The 19,805-nt window shown below is 37.3% G+C and overlaps 1 protein-coding gene across 1 annotated transcript; it reads left to right on the plus strand.

Annotated features, from left to right (window-relative positions):
* Positions 1 to 151: 151 nt before the first annotated feature.
* LOC306857304 (thrombospondin-2-like) lies at positions 152 to 16,648 on the plus strand. The gene is made up of 20 exons (XM_079397184.1): positions 152 to 503; positions 1,227 to 1,297; positions 1,803 to 2,359; positions 2,656 to 2,740; positions 4,656 to 4,867; positions 5,323 to 5,557; positions 5,751 to 5,921; positions 6,001 to 6,177; positions 7,171 to 7,344; positions 7,510 to 7,637; positions 9,235 to 9,387; positions 9,544 to 9,762; positions 11,231 to 11,338; positions 11,455 to 11,614; positions 11,711 to 11,829; positions 11,919 to 12,153; positions 13,742 to 13,969; positions 14,059 to 14,330; positions 14,481 to 14,578; positions 15,017 to 16,648. Exons 2-20 carry the CDS (start codon positions 1,231 to 1,233, stop codon positions 15,168 to 15,170), a joined length of 3,552 nt encoding a protein of 1,183 aa, XP_079253310.1. The 5' UTR covers positions 152 to 503; positions 1,227 to 1,230; the 3' UTR covers positions 15,171 to 16,648.
* The last annotated feature ends 3,157 nt before the right edge of the window (positions 16,649 to 19,805 follow it).

The raw sequence follows: 19,805 nt of genomic DNA on the forward strand, positions 1-19,805 counted from the left end.
CCTTACCTCAACAACCCCAGGCGCGATTTAGAACTGCATTAGCTAATGAAAACTGTCATGACGTGCTGTCACAGCAATAACCCGCACCTCTCCAGTCCAGCGCAACCCTCCTCCAGCACCCCAAACCCTCCCCTTTTGAAACCAAATATGCGCCCCTCGTGATAAAATTCAAGAGAGATCAGTTGTGAGGAGGGAGCCCGTGAGCCGGCATTATCTGGATTTATCACGTATCAGCTTTGGAACATAAAGACATTGTTCAGTAAGACCTCGTGGTTGACTGCCTTCCTCTGTGAACTGTAACTCGCTTCGTGCGCTAATTTTAAACTTTGCGCTTGGCGACCCGTGGCATCTCCAGGTTTTACGCAATGAATTTTTGATCATTATCCTGGGTTTACCATTGTGGAACTGACTGAAGAGTAGAGCGGATAGTTATTTTAGTCTTGTACATATATTTTTTGTTAGCCATTTTTTACTATATTTCACGGAGTTGACCTTTGGTTCGGGTAAGTGAGGTGCTTATCACTTTTCTATTGTTGCTGGTTTGTGAGAAGCCAAAACAAATATGGCGTGGGCTCTTAAAAAGTGTGTATTCTTTTTACACAGACTATATATGCGTTTGCGTAACAGTGTTTTTACTGTTGATTGTTTTCACAACCACAAAAATTAAATTTTAGTCAGAGTGCGCCTTGTAAAGTTAGATGTTAGCGTTGCAGGCGAGTAAAGAGGTGACCATAGCAACTCTAAGCTGATCAATCGTTCAGTAGCTATCATAAGTCAGTAAAATAATTTATTGCATTTACATATGACAGGCGTAATCACAAAAACGTTTTTATGTTTCGCCAAAAGATAATATTGGTTGCGCGACTGAAATCTAATTGTGCCCTGACGGAAATTCCTTTGAAAAGTAATTGTGGGCAATGATTCGCACTTTTTACAAAAGTTTCAATACCTAATGTATTTGTTTGTATACCTGTGCTAAAGCATATTGTACCGTTTTTTGTGTGTGTGTGTGTGTGTTTACAAACTCGTTCATAGGCTTTGGAGCAGAAACTCAATTGCGCATGCCAGTGGACAGCCTGATAGATTCAGTGGATTTGAGCATGTCTAAAAATTTATTTTTAAAGCTAGATGAGGTTTTCCTGGTTTTCAGCTGAGCAGAGCCACTGTGGGGCAGGTAACTTATTTAACGTGAAAAATTAACATTTGGTTTCCATTGTTATCCATAGAAGAATGATTCTCCGAAGATGTCTCCGAATGTTGGCCCTTTTGCTTCTCTTCACCTTCGTAAAATCTCAAGGTAATACTGTATATGTTTCTTGATATTCTGTATCTAAATAATCTTTAATACTTCATATTTGAATGTATATCACCTTAGGACCAGCATATACCATATGAACCATACTGTTGCTGTAATATAACAAATATATAGCCTACATGTCTATTATTTTTAGTCATATTGTACTAGGTTAATATATATATATATATATATATATATATATATATATATATATATATATATATACTGTATATACTGTATATACACTGTATATATATATATATATATACTGTATATACACTGTATATATATATATATATATATATATATATATATATATATATATATATATATATATATATACTGTATATGTGTGTGTGTGTGTGTATATACAAGGGAAAGTGTTTCTTATGTCTTATGACTATTTCAGTGCTACACCATCTTTAATCACCTTTTTGTATGTAGTGACAAATTGAATATAGAATAACCAAATGTAAAATAACTTAAAACATGTACCCATTTTTAGATGCACTACTGGAAGATGAGACCGTTTTTGACCTGTTTGAAACCAGTGGGATCACACGCAAGACTATTGGTGTGAAGCTTTTCAAGGGTCTGGACAGCGATGCTCCAGCATACCGCTTCATCCGTTTTGACCAGCTCCCCTCGGTCAGCTCCACAGCACTACAAAAACTTCTTTTGCAGATACAAAACAACGAAGGCTTCATTCTGACAGCCACTCTGCGCCAGGACCGCACATCCCGCGGTACCATTCTTGCACTGGAAGGCCCTGGAGAGCGCAGGCAGTTTGAAGTTGTTTCGGATGGAAGAACCAACACTTTAGATTTGGTGTACTGGTGGGCTGATGGCTCACGCAATGTGATCTCTTTTGAGGATGTAGACCTCTCGGATTCACAGTGGAAGAATGTAACGCTTTATGTGCATGGAGAGACAGCAACTCTGTACATTGGTTGTGGACTCATTGATAGCTTTATTCTCGATGAACCTTTCTATGAACACCTTAGCGCCACAGGTGGCCGTATGTATGTGGCCAAAGGGGCCACACGAGAAAGCCACTTTAGGGTATGTTTGACCTTACATTATTGAGAAAAGTAAAGTGCATGCCAGTTGAATGCATTAGGACATAAGCTACAGGATATCAAGAATAACAACTAATACATTTTTGCTCTTTGTAAGGCAATTTAGTCAGCATTAGTAGTTGCAGTGCATGCCAAGCAAGTTGCTGGAAACTGAGTAATAAATTACAGCTGATCCTCTAGTGTTCTGTAAATCCAACCCAACTTCCCAGTCATGGGAGATATATGTGAACGGTTGAAAATTGGCAAAGTAAGCCTGACAGCAGCTGTTGTTTCTTTCAGGGCTTGCTGCAGAATGTACATTTTATCTTTGACACCCCACTTGAGGACATTCTGGAGAGCAGGGGATGTGATCTTGGAAACCCAGGTAGGAGGGGCTTTTGACACTTTTAGCCAGCCAAAAACGATTTGTGGGATCAAGATGAAGTTCCTGTTTAATTGGAACTGCTGTACGGGATATGTAACTCACAGACAGGAAGGGATTCGTTCTATAATGATGTCCATTTTTGTTGGAATATTTTGTGTTTTGGTTTTATTCAATGTCATCCGAATGGTGGCAGAGTAAAAAATGGGTTCTTAAAATGCAGGTTTTTGACATCCTTCGCTCAGGGGAAGGTTTTTTGCACTTGACATTTAGCTTTCTAAATAAACATGCTTAGAGGGGCTCATGCTTGTGGAGACCTGTGCACACTCACTCAGATTAGCAGCAACCACCGTGACTGAAGAAATTATTAGCTTGGAATTGCCATAATGTGCGTGTATTACAAGCCTGTATTTGTCTAAGTAGGCCATCCATCAGTCTGGTCTGATTTTGTAAGTGTTTTTCAATGCACATCAGCTCTCATGATTTAGTTTTAAGATGGGTATGATGCTGTAATTGTACAAATATTGCATTTAGCTCATTTTTAGCTTATATTTAAATGATTTTACCTTGTTAGAAGCAAAGGGACCATGTGTGGGGTCCCATAGATTGGTCAGTAGGTCATAAGGCCAAGAAGGGAGGAAGGGTAGTTAAGTTAAACATGAATGTGATTGCACACACTCGCACTACCACATACACACACACACACACACACACACACACACAGAAACACACTTATAGTCACTTGAGAATTAAATCAGTTCTACAGATATAGAAAAACAGTCCTGGCTTCACATAAGGAAGTTCAAACCAAAATACTATCATGGTTTAAAAATGTTTTGAGTGTCTAGAATATGTTGAAAAAACAACTCTTTACACATGATGGTAATCTACATGTCATATATCCATAAATTATGATGCTATCTTTGATGCTGTCCTAAGAGTCTTCATTTCTTTGTTATCTGGCAATAACAAAGGAATCAAGTGAAGATATTTACAACTGTCTAATCTAAAAACTAAGTGCTTTTTTTATGTTAGACTTTTAATAATAGTTTATTGGGGTAACTCACAGTACTGCCCCACCCAGACTTTAATATTATACTACTCCTTCTGAACTACTTAAAAATAACTTAAAAAATGTGCTTCTAAAGACGGCGACCAAGAATTGGTGAGATAGGTCTTTGTGCCTAGAAATAGTTTGCTCGCAGTTACATGTGTGCTATATCACAAGAGCCAATGAAATGTTTTAATTTGGCTTCCTATTGCAATCTTCAAGCGCCTGAGTATCGTATATAAACAGGCTTTATTGCAAACAGGTTTAGTTGTCATGCTGTGAGATACCCAATGTCTGCATTCTCCATCTTTGTACTTGCCTTAAAGGTGAAGTGGATAATTTTTCCAACATTAAAAGACTTTTTCCTATCCCACCTTGCTCAAATAACTATAAGTAACCCATTTGTGATTCCTCTGATAAGTGTAAACACTGTGGCTCTATCAAAACATCTCAACCAACCTGATACAATATTCGCTCAACCAGTTCTGTGACCAGTGACAAATGCAGTTTTTTTGCTTAAAGATCATAAATGTTCTGTTATGGATGGGATATTATAGTATTCACTTCTTCAAAAGTTTGGGATGGTAAGATTTGTGAAAGAAGTCTCTTATGGTCACCAATGATGAGGTACCAGTTTGTTCATCATGCAAAGCCATTGAGTGGCTTTAGAAGATTTGGAATATAGCGTACAGTGGTATTTATGTATTTTGTCCATTTTGGAGCCTCTGGTCACTATGAACATATTATTCGATTGTAAAGAGTCTCACAAATCGAATTGTTGTGCCATGACTTTTGAACCAGCATATCAGAATTCATGTGTTAATTATAGAAGTCTACATCTAAGTAGAATTTTTTCTCTCTCCTCAGAGGACGTGAATGTAGTCAGCGAGAGCGCAGAGGTGCTGGAGGTTCCATCTTCACTTGCCACCAATGTGATTGGCCAGAATACAGATGTTCCAGCAACCAGCTCCTCAGAACTGATGTGTGAGCGTTCCTGTGAAGAACTGGCCAACCTCTTCCAGGAGCTCAAGGGTCTCAGAGTTGTTGTTAGCAACCTCATAGATGGTCTACAGAAAGTGGTGAGTCCTGTTGTGTTGCTTTGACAGATTCAAATGTAACCTGTTTTATCCTACTTTTTCAGGCCTCAACTAGACTAGGCACCCACTGTATAACTTCTGTAATTTAGAAAAGAGCCTCTTAGATCTCACACGCAGATAGAGCATGCCATATTGTTGATGTTAACTGATTTTGTCAGATGTTTAAAAAAATGTGAGGGCAGTTATGTTTGTGGGCACGGGATAGTTGGACCATAATTTGGTATCTACCCACATAACTGTGGCAGGAATGTGAGCTCAGTAAATCACTGTGTTAGGCGTTTTCTGTTGGAAAACATCTAAAATTTTCAATGCATGAAAATTTATAGTTATTTTGACTGTTGGTTATGTTTGAATGTGTGGAAAGACTGAATGAGGTCCCATTGCAGCATGAAGATGAACAACTGTGTGATTCATTTAATTTCAAACTGACTTTTTAGACAGAAGAAAACACGGCGATGAAGGAGGCACTAAATAAGATGCAGAGTCTTTCGGAGCAGCCTATGTGTTGGCAAGATGGCCGTATGTTTGAGGACAAGGAGGACTGGATTGTGGATAGCTGTACTAAATGTACCTGCCAAGAAGGAAAAGTGGTTTGTCGTCAAATCACTTGTCCTCCAGTGGCATGTGCCAATCCATCCTTCATCGATGGAGAATGCTGTCCAGTTTGCCTTCGTAAGTGGAAGCACAAACATACGGAGTAAAATATAAACATACAATAATTTTGTTTATAGCTTAAGAGAGACTTATTTAAAAAAAATCTTAGGGACTCCAACCTTTTTTATATATGAAAAAATGGACAGACCCAAAAACAGGCTACATATATATTTGTACATTTCGTTATGATATGGTATATGTCTTTATCTAGCAATGGACAGTGAGGATGGTTGGTCTCCATGGTCAGAATGGACTCAGTGCACAGTCACATGTGGAAGTGGCACTCAACAGAGGGGGCGCTCTTGTGATGACACAAGCAATACATGTTCTGGACCCTCGATTCAGACACGCAAGTGCAGTTTGGGAAAATGTGACCGCAGAGGTATGAATACAACCACTCTATATGTGATAGCTGGAAGTGAGTCATTGTAGCACACTTATAGTAACATTGTGTTTTGCAGTTCGTCAAGATGGTGGCTGGAGCTTATGGTCTCCATGGTCGTCCTGCTCAGTGACGTGTGGAGAGGGTCTGATCACACGTATCCGTCACTGCAATGCTCCTGTTCCACAAAGAGGTGGAAAAGACTGTGAAGGTGATGGACGAGAGACACAAAGCTGCCACGCAGACCCCTGTCCGAGTGAGTATTTAATATTTAAGCACCACTGTTACATATAAAATACGTTAGCTGCATTTAAAAAAAAAATTATGCAGTTAAACATTAACTTTTACAGCCCTACTAAATTTAAAGCTCAACCCCAAATTGAGCCCAACCACACACATGCTCATATAGAAACCATCTCATCCACCCTGCTGTTCAGATCTTAACTGGAAAACATTGAGAGGATGATGTCATTCTTTCCAGGGCTTATATTATCGTTAGAGCAGGGAGGGTACACAAATTTGGGCAATTTGTTCAATCAGAGGATTATGGTAAAGATGCTTATGAAATGCCTGATGAATGAGATTCACATCGGAGACATGGCAGATGACTGGGAACACCTTGAAATTTTTTCGATCAGGGGCTATTGAATGTTTAGGATCTGGGCTAACTTTTAGTTTCTGAAGAGCAGTGCCAGATGAGGGCAAGAAATGTGCATTGTCCCTGCTTATTTTAGGTGCTTATGTGTTATTTCCACATTAGCCAGGAATGTGCAAGCACTCAGATTGCGATATATTATAGGCATTACATAACATAACATTTGGTTCAAAATAAAATCCAAGTTAATTCATATCTAAAAATGTTTTTTAGCTTTATTAGTTAGTTTCATTACATCAGTATCAGTTCTTTGAAGTCTGCACTAGAATATCTGCATTTGGGTCTCTTAAAATTGCATAAGCTGAACAATGGCACAATAAAACTAAATAACAACCAGTTTAATACAAAACAAAAATGGAATAACAAGCAGATGGACTTTGTCACATAAAAAAACAGAATAACACTTTATATTATAAAATTATATATTATAACATTATATATTATAACATTAATTTCATTAGGTCACAAAACAGATGCTGTACATCATGTCCTCTCTCTGGGGGCATTGAGTCACTCTATGAACAGATTTGTGAATCAGACTTTTAGGGTGTTATATCTAATAAATGGAAATGTAACCCATGTTATGCCATTTAGTTGATGGTGGCTGGGGTCCATGGTCTCCCTGGGCAATGTGTTCGGCTACATGTGGAGGGGGTCTGAAGAGTCGTGTTAGGGAATGTAACAGCCCTGAACCACAGCATGGAGGAAGGCAGTGTCTTGGAGACTCCATTGAAAATGAAGTATGCAACCGACAGGATTGTCCGATTGGTAAGAAAAACAAACGTATGAGCAAAATATGTTGCATGTATGTCCTTTTACAGTGCTTTTCTCTTTCAACCTCCTAAAAATCTATTTTTTTAGCATTAGAGACCGAAATTGAGAGAACGGTATGTGATGTTATATACTAAAAACAGTGCTGTGATGATTTGACAGATGGCTGTCTTTCGAACCCTTGCTTCTCTGGAGTTGAGTGTATCACAGCTTCTGATGGATCCTGGGAATGTGGACCATGCCCGAATGGTTATCGTGGCAATGGGACTTCCTGTGAAGATGTCAATGAGGTGAGCAAAATTATATCAGACTAATTAGATCAAAATACTTCTGAACAAACCTGTAACCCTAAGTATTCACATTGGCATGTTAAGGTGCAGTGATGAATGAAGCACAGCTCACACAGAAGTCACTTTCAAAACAATGAAAGCCTGGATTCCTATTAAAATGACTGGATTTCGCTTGTGAAAAATCATCGAACAATGGTATATCATGTCGTTCCAAACCTGTAAAACATTGGTCTCAAATTCTGGCCAGTCTGATCTCACGGCAATTCATACATATTTTACGAGGTGGCTAATTTGTACAAATTCATATGATTTTGATAAATCATATGTATTTTACCCGTCACTGGGGTCTAGACAAATCGTACAAAATCGTATGAATCAAACACACCTGATCCAGCTAATCAAGGTCTTCAGGATTACTAGAAACTTCCAAGCAGGTGTGATTTGGAGCTGGTTGGAGCTAAACTCTGCAGAGCTGTGGCCCTCCAGGAATTGAGTTTGAGACCACTGCTGTAAGACCTTCATTCATCTTCAGAAAACAAATTAAGATATTTCTGATGAAATCCGAGAGATTTCTGACCCTGTATATACAGCAATGTAACTGACACGTTCAAGGCCCAGAAAGGTAGTGAGGATATCATTAAAATAGTCCATGTGACATCAGTGGTTCAAGCGTAATTTTATCAAGCTATGAAAATACTTTTTTGTGCAAAGAAAACAAAAATAACGACTTTATTCAACAATTTCTTCTCTTTCCGTGTCAGACTTCGACGCACGTTCACGACAGTACCATGACGTATGTGTGGGCATTCCTTTGCTTGTAAACAAGGTGCAGCACATCCGGGTTCTACATCAGAACGCCAGTTCCAGCATCACATGCATGCATCGTGCTACTCTCGTGAATGCACGGCAGAGACTGACACGGAAGAGAACAATTGTTGAATAAAGTTGTTATTTTTTTTCACACCAATTTTTTTTTTGTAGGTTCATAAAATTAGGGTTGAACCACTGATGTCTCATGGACTATTTTAAGCATGTCCTTACTACCTTTTTAGTCCTTGAACGTACAGTAGTAGTACCCTTGCTCTCTATGGAGTGTCAGAAAGCTCTCTGATTTCATCAAATATATCTTAATTTCTGTTCCGAAGATGAACGAAGGTCTTATGGGTTTGGAACAACATGAGAAATTAACGACAGATTTTTTTTTTGGGGTGAACTATCACTTTAAATGTTACATGTGAATTGTGCATTGACTTCTCTAGATGTGCATTTCTAGATTTAGCTTTTCTAAACCACAATAAAACTGGCAAAAAATATATATAACTGGAATAAATCCCATATATTACATTGAAGACCTAACCAAAGCCATATCTAGAGACTTGAATATCATGTTGACTAGGGGCCAGTTATTTTAACATGGCAACCACATAACAATACTCTAACTACACAGAACACCCTAGGAACCACATAACAATGCCTTGGCACCATGTCGATGAATTTTACACAGTCAAGAGCCTGCGATATGTATATATGGTACATATCTGACAATTCTGATCCACTGCTTTTCTCTTTCTCTCTCTTTGCATTCTGTGGTGTGCAGTGCGATATGGTATCAGATCTGTGTCATAAGGTGGGTGGCCTACAGCAATGTGTGAATACAGACCCCGGATTTCACTGTCTCCCCTGCCCCCCACGCTACAAAGGGACTCAACCCTACGGCATGGGAGTGGAGTCAGCTAAAACCAACAAACAGGTCAGTCATATATACATCACCCCGCATACCACTTACTGAGCGGCTAATTTACGTCCAGCCTCCCGGCAGATGCCCTCAACAAGTTCTCAACGTTCTGGGTCATGTGTGTTTAAATAGACAAAGTTTTAGTATCTGTTTTTTTTTTCTTATGAATAGGTGTGTGAACCCTACAACCCCTGTAAAGACAACAGCCACAGTTGCCACAAGTATGCTGAATGCATCTTCCTTAGTCACGTTAGTGACCCAATGTACAAATGTGAATGCCGTATCGGTTATGCTGGAGATGGCATCATCTGTGGAGAGGACTTTGATCTGGATGGATGGCCCAACCAGGATCTTGTGTGTGGAGCAAATGCCACCTACCATTGCAAAAAGGTACTACATAACTACATTAACCAGTGTCATGCCCCTCATTTGGATCCATATGACATTTTAATAGAAAAAATGTATAGAACATGGCTATATTGAAGACAAGATGCTGAGACTAAAGACGTCTCTGCATTGGTTCAGCTTAATGCAATCCAGGCCTTAAAATTTAGCTGAGGACTGCTTTGAGTGGGTTCTAAGGAACATAAAATGGAAAGAAATATTGTTTCACCTTAATAAACCCCACAGGACAATGGCATCAAGTCAGGCAGGGGGCCTAGTGACCATGAACTGGAGGAATGTTTTGATTGGGCCCAGTGTTTATCGTATATTTTGGAATCGTATATTTTATATCCCTTAAACGTCTTTGTGGTGAGGTGTTTAGCCAAAGGGAGGGAGAGCAAAAGTCATAATTACATCATTCGTCTCCTGTGATGGATAATTGCTTGATTATGTCATGATACACCGTGGAGAAAAACCAGGACCAGAATCTGCAAGACATCATGGATCTGAAGACTGGGAAGCACTGAGAGCCAAGCGAGAAAGCAATAAAGGATAAAATATGTGCACATAATAAATAAAGGAAAATATTTGTAATGCACAGAATGAAGAATTGAGATATCATAGCAGAAGAAGCTTGAAATTCTTAATACTGTATGTGGGTGATTTGATGCGGTTCATTTGATATGAATAACTATTAGTGTCAGATTTCTGGAATAAGGCCTTGTTTTACACTGCACACATAAGCGAAACAGTAGCGTGACAGCCTGGGCCCAAAATTAACTAAAATAATTGCTTCCAGAATTATTTCATGAAAAACCTTAGTTATAATAATTTAATAATATAACAATGCTCATACGGCATTTATTTCTTAAGAAAAAGTATAATCAGTGATTTTATGAGTAAAATATTATTACAATAATAAATAACTGTTTTCTTTATTTTAAAGCATAATTTATTCCTGTGATGGCAAAGCTGAATTTTCAGAAGCCATTACTCCAGTCACATGATCTTTCAGAAATCATTCCAATATGTTGATTTGGTGCTTAAGAGACATTTCATATTATTATTATTAATGATTGTAAGCAGTTGTGCTGCTGAATGTGTTTGTGGAAACCATGATACATATTTTCAAGGTTGTGTAATGAGAATATTCATAGATATTATAAAACAAAAAAACACATTTGTTATTTTATTATTCATTGCGTGTGTTGTGGTGGCTTATTTTAATATTTTCCACAGATGTGTTACCACATGCACCACATACAATTTCTAATGTTAAATTTGCCACTGTGCAGGTTGCAACAGATGTTTTCTTTAATAGACATTATTAAGTCGCATTTAAGCAGTCTTCAGTTTTTGCCATTGATTTGCTCACAAGAGTCGGATTATGATTTTTATAGATCAATATGCACTGCTTATGCTTTCACTGTGAAACGGGCTTGTGTTTAACTTTTTTTTTTTGCAATCTCTGCAGGACAACTGCCCAATGCTGCCCAACTCTGGTCAGGAGGACTTTGACAATGATGGGCAAGGAGATGCCTGTGATAAAGATGATGATAACGATGAAATTGTGGATGAAAGGGTAAGGGAGATTTAGTACATGTGAGGTTTATGAATTTGTCTTCATGCTACTGATGTACATACTGTAAGAGTGTGTGCTATTCATAAAGACACATGTATATGATATATTTATTTCAGGACAACTGCCCTCTGATGTATAACCCCAGGCAGTATGACTATGACAAGGATGATGTTGGAGACCGTTGTGATAACTGCCCGTATGAACATAACCCTGCTCAGACCGACACCGACAACAATGGGGAAGGAGACGCCTGTTCTATTGATATGGATGGCGATGGTACAAATAGCTTTGATCATCGTTTATAATCCATGTGACTAATTTTGGATCACAACAGATGTGACTCACATGTCCTTTTCTTATTTCTACTCTTAGAGATTCTAAACGAGCGAGACAACTGCCCTCTCATTTACAACACAGACCAGAAAGACACCGATTTAGATGGTGTCGGAGACCAGTGTGATAACTGCCCCTTAGTCCACAACCCACAACAGGTCTGGAGAAAAATGGAAACTGAGTGCTTTTGCAGATTAAACATCTTTATTCATTATTTTTTAAAGCATGTACCATTTTGTTTTTGCAGACGGATGCAGATAATGATCTAATTGGAGACCAGTGTGATGACAACCAGGACATAGATGAAGATGGCCATCAAAATAACATGGATAACTGCCCATACATACCTAATGCTAACCAAGCCGACCACGACGGAGACGGGAAAGGAGACGCTTGTGATCATGATGATGATAATGATGGCATTCCTGATGACCGGGATAACTGCAGACTAGTTTCCAACAAGGACCAAATGGACTCTGATGGTAAAAACAGTGTTAAACACCCTCTTATTTTGGTCTCTGATTATAGTACTGAAAAAAATCTATTATTTATCATTCATTTATATCTTTTTTTTTCTCCCACTATATTAAATTGATAGTTTAGGTCAATGTATTGGTATTTTGGTTGCACTTTACAATAAGGTCCTATTAATTAATGTTAGTTAATGCATTAACTCAAAATAACATGAGCAATACATTTGTTACAGTTTTCATTAATCTTTAGTAATGTTAAAATACAACTTTGCATTGTTAGCTCAGGTTCATTTAAGAATATTAACACAAAAACATTTAAATTTCAATAACTAAGATTTATAAATGCTTTAGAAGTTTTTTTCATTTTCATTGTCCATGTTCACTAACTAGTTAACTAATGTTAACAAATGAAACCTTATTGTAAACTGTAACCAATATTTTTTTAGAGACGCATGATATTTTCATCTTTGATAATTGCATTGCATGATTACTGTAGATCCTGGTTTATTATAAAAATAATTTGCATAAAAAATTATAGTAACAAATATCTGTGAACATTTTAGAAAAACTTGAATATATTTGCATAAACACTTCTTACAGAGCACTTCATATCTCGCTTTATATATCATATCTCGTTTCTGGTCTTTACTATTTCACTCCAGAATAAGGAATGTGTTGGAATAATGATGTGACTAATTATTGATATATGGCATGATGTGGACAGTTGTTCTGCAGATTACAGAGAACTGAGAAAACTGATGAACAACGTTAAGAATTTTCCTCACACCTGTTTGTATTAATACACAATCCTGCATTAAATTTTTGTGTCATGCAAGCGTCTGTTTTTTTGGACGTTGTTCATATTTCCTATGAGGGTCGTCCAAGAATCTGTCCCATAAAACAGAAAATCAAAGACAAGGCATAAAAAGCAAGCAGATAAGAAATGCATAAATGTCTCGCTGGCATTAGAAATGCGAAGAGTTGCATCCCAGGGTAGTGCTCCACATCTCTTTGTGTTTTATGAGGTATTTTAGACACAGATATACGCAGCTTGACATTAAGCCTAAAGGGTATAATGGTTGAATAAGTTCTCTGTTGTCAGGCCATGCTTACTGCTTGCATTCTCTTTTATAAAGTGGATTTGAAATTTAAGTGGGTTGAAATTTGCCTTGGCATTCCAAAGGGTGTTCATTTCGGCGGCCCTCTGAACTCCAAGCTGAAGCTGTCACGGTCTATGGGGAGATTGGAGATCTTTGAGGTTTTGTTGGCTTAGAGAGGCAATCCTAAAGCTTTGGGAAAAGCCATTGTTTTCCAGTTTTCCAAAAGGAAAAGTACCTCTTGGCTAAGACTGCACTGTAATGCCAGTGGTTTGCAGATCAAATGATTGAATGTTTTGAAGCTTAGATTTGAATTTCTAGGTCAGTGGCTTTGGAGTATGTTATGAAGTGGTTATACTGATATTCTTAACATGGACGGTGTATATGGTTTTATATGACCTCATAAGCTCATAATGATTTGTTTATCATTTTTTGTCTAGTTTAATCTACTTTTGACACTCACTCAGTAGTCGGTTTAACGTTCTTATATTTTCTCTCAGGTGATGGCCGCGGTGATGCCTGTGAGAATGATTTTGACAACGACAAAGTCCCGGATATCTTCGACGCATGCCCAGAAAATAGTGCCATCAGCGTCACAGATTTCCGGAAGTTTCAAATGGTTCACCTCGACCCCAAGGGAACCACACAGATTGATCCAAACTGGGTGGTCCGAAACCAGGGCAAAGAGCTTGTGCAAACTGCCAACTCCGACCCTGGAATTGCAGTGGGTAAGTGATCTGTAATGCAAACATTTCCATACATGAAAAGCTAATATGTGCCAGCGCTGATTTTGGATTGACTTTCTGCACAATAACAGGCTTTGATGAGTTCAGCGCTGTGGATTTCAGCGGGACCTTCTATGTGAATACAGACAGGGATGATGATTATGCAGGTTTTGTGTTTGGATACCAGTCTAGCCGACGTTTTTACGTAGTCATGTGGAAACAGATCACGCAGACATACTGGGAAGACAAGCCATCGAAGGCGTTTGGCATCTCTGGCGTCTCTCTCAAGGTGGTCAACTCCACCACAGGCACTGGGGAAAGTCTACGCAATGCATTATGGCACACAGGCAACACCAAGCAGCAGGTGAACTTTCCCTTCACTTTTATTAGTCCTGACAGATTTCTCTTTTCGTGCCATTACTAACAATAAACTGTCCAATAAATTCCCATGATTCAAAGCAGTGCTGTCTGTCTTAGTGCTTAAAATGATGGATGGCTTTCCAATATCTTTTAGGTGCGCACTCTGTGGCACGACCCGAAGAATATCGGCTGGAAAGACTATACCGCCTACCGCTGGCATCTCATCCACAGACCGAAGACTGGATTCATTAGGTAAAGACTTGCACTCTTTTCTTTAGACATTAACTACCTTTTCTATTCCAAGACACACATTTTTTGGTGTGTGTATAATATAATATAATATAATATAATTTTATCAATAACATAAAGAATATAATAAATGTTTATTATATGATATTTTATATTGTATAAAGACTGTATAAAAACAATGTGGCTTCATTAGGTATAGAGTCAGACTACATCTTGTTTTAGACAGACATTATATTCTTTTCCTAGACACGTTTTTGTGATATGTATAGAATTTATAGATATAGAATAGATTTTAAAAAAAATTAATTGTTACATAAAATTAACATTTTATCAATAATGTTATAAATATAATTAATGTGTAGTATATTTTATACATTTTATTTTAAAAAACATAATGTGAAAATATTATATATATTAAAAAAAGTAATTTTTCCCCCCCAGAGTTGTTGTGTATGAAGGCAAGCAGATCATGGCAGACTCAGGCCCCATTTATGACAAAACGTTTTCAGGTGGAAGACTCGGGTTATTCGTTTTCTCCCAGGAGGCCGTCTTCTTCTCTGACCTCAAATATGAATGCAGAGATGAACAAATATGACTTTATTTAGAGATAAAAATGTTTAAATATCCTGTGATCTTCCTTTTTTTCTATTATTAAGATATTTTCTTTTCTTTTTTTCCTTTTCTTTTTCAATTTTAATTTTAATTTTTGGCAGATAATTCAGTGTGATTGAAGTGCTGTATCTCCTGTCATGGACTATTTTGATCAAAGCAAAACTGGATCAGTGTAGTGCCTTAGTAAAAGACGTAAATGAGACTTTCTGCAATAAGGGCCTGCATAAAGGCCAGATCCACAGACCAGAGGTGCCTTCTAGAGGTGAATATACCTCCTGCTGGACAAGTATGAAAGGAAATAAATATTTGGTCAGCATTGCTTTAGATTCTCAGTTAAATGTTGCACAAATAATCTTTGTAATGCTACATTGAGTCCTGCAATCTTGAATATGAACCCAAGACTCTGAGTGTTGAGGGTTTATCGTTTTTCATTTCATATCCTTTATTCTTTTATATGTCTTTCTCATCATTCTTGTGGAGAACATTTTTGTGGCTTTTTGTGTTTGTTGCAATGTTTAGGGAAGATGTATTATATTCTGACCTTTTCTACTATCTACTGTAACTTATTTGTCTTTTTTCTGGTTATTAGTTATCATTCCTTTTGTAATGTATCCCTTGCTGACTAATTGTAAATACTTATTTATTTGTTTACATTGACAAATTTTTACAGATGAGGTTTAAAAGAATGTTTTGCATATGTTATCAAACATCATTCATGTCAGTAAGGCTTCGTCATTGGCCATTACTGTACAGCATCTACATAGAAAATGAATGTGACAAGAGGAAGTGTAATGTAATATTCCTGAACATTTCAGAAATGTCAAGGTGTTACACATTTTTTTAAACTACAGAGCGTGCATGTAAGTAACCATCACTTAACACCGTTCCTCAGTGACCCCAGCCGCATAGACTTTTCTTGCTCTCATAGGTACAATGGTGACAAACCAGGATTGTGATCTAAGCAACTCTCCAGTTTCTAGATCACCCTAACTTGGCCTTGAACCAGCAATTTTTGAAGTATCCATTCTACCAGCACCCTCTTTTGTATATTCAATGAGAAGAAGCACCATTCAGGAAATGCCAGTGACAGTGAGAGATTTAATATAAATTTCATATTTTTATGAACTGATAAAGGAATATATATTACACCTCACATGTACATGCTTTAAATCACAACTTGTTTCATTTACAGTTGTTTCATTCACCACGCAACAGAGCACTTCATTATATGTTAAATTTAAGATTCATCTACAGTGTATGGCTTGCTGCTAATCACATTTCTAGGTATCATACTTGTTTTTTATTAACTAACAAACAGTTTTGATCACTCATATGCCTTTTCATGGCAAATATGTGATGAAATAACTTGTCAATAAAATTATATACAAAAATTATATGACTAAAAATTATGTTATGAAGATTTCAGTAGCTTAATAAAAGGTCTAAATTTGAGAGGAATGTATTTTAAATGCATATAAATAACTTAATGTGATACATATGTCACTAATAAATAAAAGAAAAGATTTCTGCCCACTAAAAATCATAGCATAGTTTTAACTATTTGCATCTATTTTATTTATTTATTTTATATAATATGTATATATATATATTCAAATTGCTTATGATCAGCATAAATCTGTTCATTGTGAAAAATGTTTACTCAGTTAAAAAGCACAAACATGGTTAAAATATGGCTAGCTGTGGATGGGAATTAATTAAATGCAATATCCATTGAAATACATAAATCTTAAATTTCGACCTAAATATTTTTTTTGAGTCTGGGTCACCTCATGAGCGCAATATGTTGAGATCACATGACTAATCACATGACACTTTTGCTTACCGTTTAGCAGATTTCTGCAGTGGCATTAGGAGGCAAAAACTACTTTTTCTAAGTGATCCATGCTGCTAAGAGTAAGTTACCAGTGCAACATAAAAACAAAACAAAAAAACACTACTAAGTACATCTTTAATGAAACTATTCTTAATTAAATGTAAACCTATTTTCAATTTGTGGTTCAATTCATTAATGCAAACGGAGGCATGGACTCCTAGAAACCATTCCAAATGAGCTATCCATGTCCAATTTTGGTAGTGTTTTTCTGTCTTCCATCTGGTGATCCTCTGGGCTCTCTTTGGAGCATTTAGGGGAAAACAGTGCTTGGTAGAATTAAGGCGGCATGCTGTCCTCCAGTAATTCTTGTCTCTGAAAGAGTGCCCACATTTCACTGCTTTCAGATGCTGCAGAGCATTTTGCAGGCTGATGTGGTAAAGATATGCGAGCGTGAGTGTGTTTTCGTGTGTATGCAGCTGACACAACTGTGCAATTAGGGGATAATTAAGGGGAAGTGCTGTGTTAAATCTAATGATCGGGCCACATAGCAACAGGGGAAAAACTGATTTTTTTGCAAACAGACACGGAGACGTGTATGTGAAGTATCTGAAGCTAATTCTGTTATCTTTCATGTGGGGAATCTGTGGTTTTTGAAAGCAGAGAATTTTTAGACACTGGAGAACATCATGAAATATGTCATCTTATGTCCATTTACCTCATATTAACGGTTTCTCTATTCTTCTTTCTTTTTTTTTTTTCAATAATAAGACATAAAACACAGAAGGAGATACAAAACAGAAAAAATGATCCAATTCAGTCAAAGCCAATTCAATATTATGGTATGAGATGTTCTCATGACTTTTGTATTGGAGATTTTCTGAAGTGAAGCTAATAAAAGCCATAAATCTGCCAACATTTTAGGATTAGGGTTTGAATTTAAGGCATCTTGCCTTTACTGTTCATATAAATAAATTTTAAGGCATTAGTGCATCTCACTCTTTATTGCCATATTCATCATTATGAAAAAAAAAACGTAATGACAGAAATATATAAATAAAGTGATAAAATGCAAGAAATAGAGTAGCTGAAATTTATGAACACGACAGGCCAGAAATAGTTTCCTCTTCTTCCTCTAGACACAAATAGCACATGAGAAATTTTATTTTACTTAAATATTTACATATACATATAATTAACAATTTTGAAATAAATAATAAAAATTGGGGTACTTACTACTTTTTCTAGTGTTTGGGTGAGTAAGATATATCTTTTAATGTTTTTGAAAGAAATATTTTATGCTCATGAAGCCATATTTATTTGATGGACTATAAACATTAATATTGTGAAATATTATTGCAATTTTAAAAAACACTTTTCTATTTAAATATGTTTTAAAATGTAATTTATTCCAGTGATGGCAAAGCTGAATTTTCTGCATTACTCCAGTCTTCAGTGTCACGTGATCCTCCAGAAATCATTCTAATATGCTAATTTGCTGCTCAAGAAACATTTTTCATTATTATCAATGTTGAAAACAGTTCTGCTGCGCAACATATCAAAAACACATGCTAATGGTCCATTTTGTGGAGGCCAACTGAAACAGCAAGGCAGTACCCCTGAGGTTTCTGAATTTGATATTGTTGGTGAAGAGATGGTTCAGATGTTCAGTAGCAGAAATGGAAAGTTTGACACTTTTACCTTTATCTCCTGTGTGCACTGTGTGACTGCAAGTGAGTGCAAAGCCAAACTACTGAAGCAAAACCATTTCCAATAATCCACATAGTCCTTTACAAAACTGGGAAACTGTCCTAGAAATATTGTTGCAGGTCAAATGTATGCAGAAAGAGCGATGAGAACTCTTTTATCACATGAGTATGTTTTGAAATTATTTTGTCTGCTGTTGTCATTCTAGTTCCAGCAGGGGTAAAGTGTGGAAGACTAATGGGTCATGGGTCGTGCTGTTTCTGAACATCAATATGCAGCCATCTGAGCAGTGCATTTCCTCTCAAGACCCAAAATGCAAAGTTCATTAATTATAATCATCTCTTAAAATATTACTTTCATCCTGTTTTGGAAGAATATTGCAGCGGCCAAGAAGGCGGATAGGAAAACATTTTCCATGTTTTTATAATTCCTCTTTCGATACACAAGCCTGCCATATGTGGCAGGATGGACCCGTGATGCAGTAAAAAATCTTTTATGGAAATTGGGGGCTAAAGTTGAAAGTTTATGAACTACTATATCATCTGCAGTGAACACATAAAAGATCCTGTGATTACATAAAAGACAATAAAGTGATGTAATGTGGGCTGCCCAGTTGTTTTTAGAGACCTCAATATTTGAATAATGAGCAAACGAATTAACGCACAATGTAAGAATGTTAGGGGAAGTCGTGGCCTAATGGTTAGAGAGTCGGACTCGTAATCGAAAGGTTGCGAGTTCGAGCCCCCGGCCGGCAGGAATTGTAGGTGGGGGAGGGAATGTCCAGCGCTCTCTCCACCCTCAATACCACGACTGAGGTGCCCTTGAGCAAGGCACCGAACCCCCAACTGCTCCCCGGGCGCCGCAGCATGGCTGCCCACTGCTCCAGGTGTGTGTGTGTGTGTGCATTTGTTCACTACTCACTGCTGTGTGTGTGCACTTGGATGGGTTAAACGCAGAGCACCAATTTCGAGTATACTACAATACGTCACGACGACTTTAACAAGTTTTCCTCGAAAGAACACAACAGAGACTCAGACAATTTCTCAAAGGAATAGTAAATTTATTTACCCTCACAACATC

The sequence above is a fragment of the Barbus barbus genome, assembly GCF_936440315.1.
Source record: "Barbus barbus genome assembly, chromosome: 38".
Classification (NCBI taxonomy): Eukaryota; Metazoa; Chordata; class Actinopteri; order Cypriniformes; family Cyprinidae; genus Barbus; species Barbus barbus.

Bases quoted from the DNA above. Each gene is read 5' to 3' on its own strand.
- LOC306857304 (XM_079397184.1), top strand. From the start codon at position 1,231: ATGATTCTCCGAAGATGTCTCCGAATGTTGGCCCTTTTGCTTCTCTTC. The intron at 7,345-7,509 runs GTAAGAAAAACA...ATGATTTGACAG, and splicing joins CCGACAGGATTGTCCGATTG to ATGGCTGTCTTTCGAACCCT. The intron at 13,970-14,058 runs GTAAGTGATCTG...GCACAATAACAG, and splicing joins CGACCCTGGAATTGCAGTGG to GCTTTGATGAGTTCAGCGCT.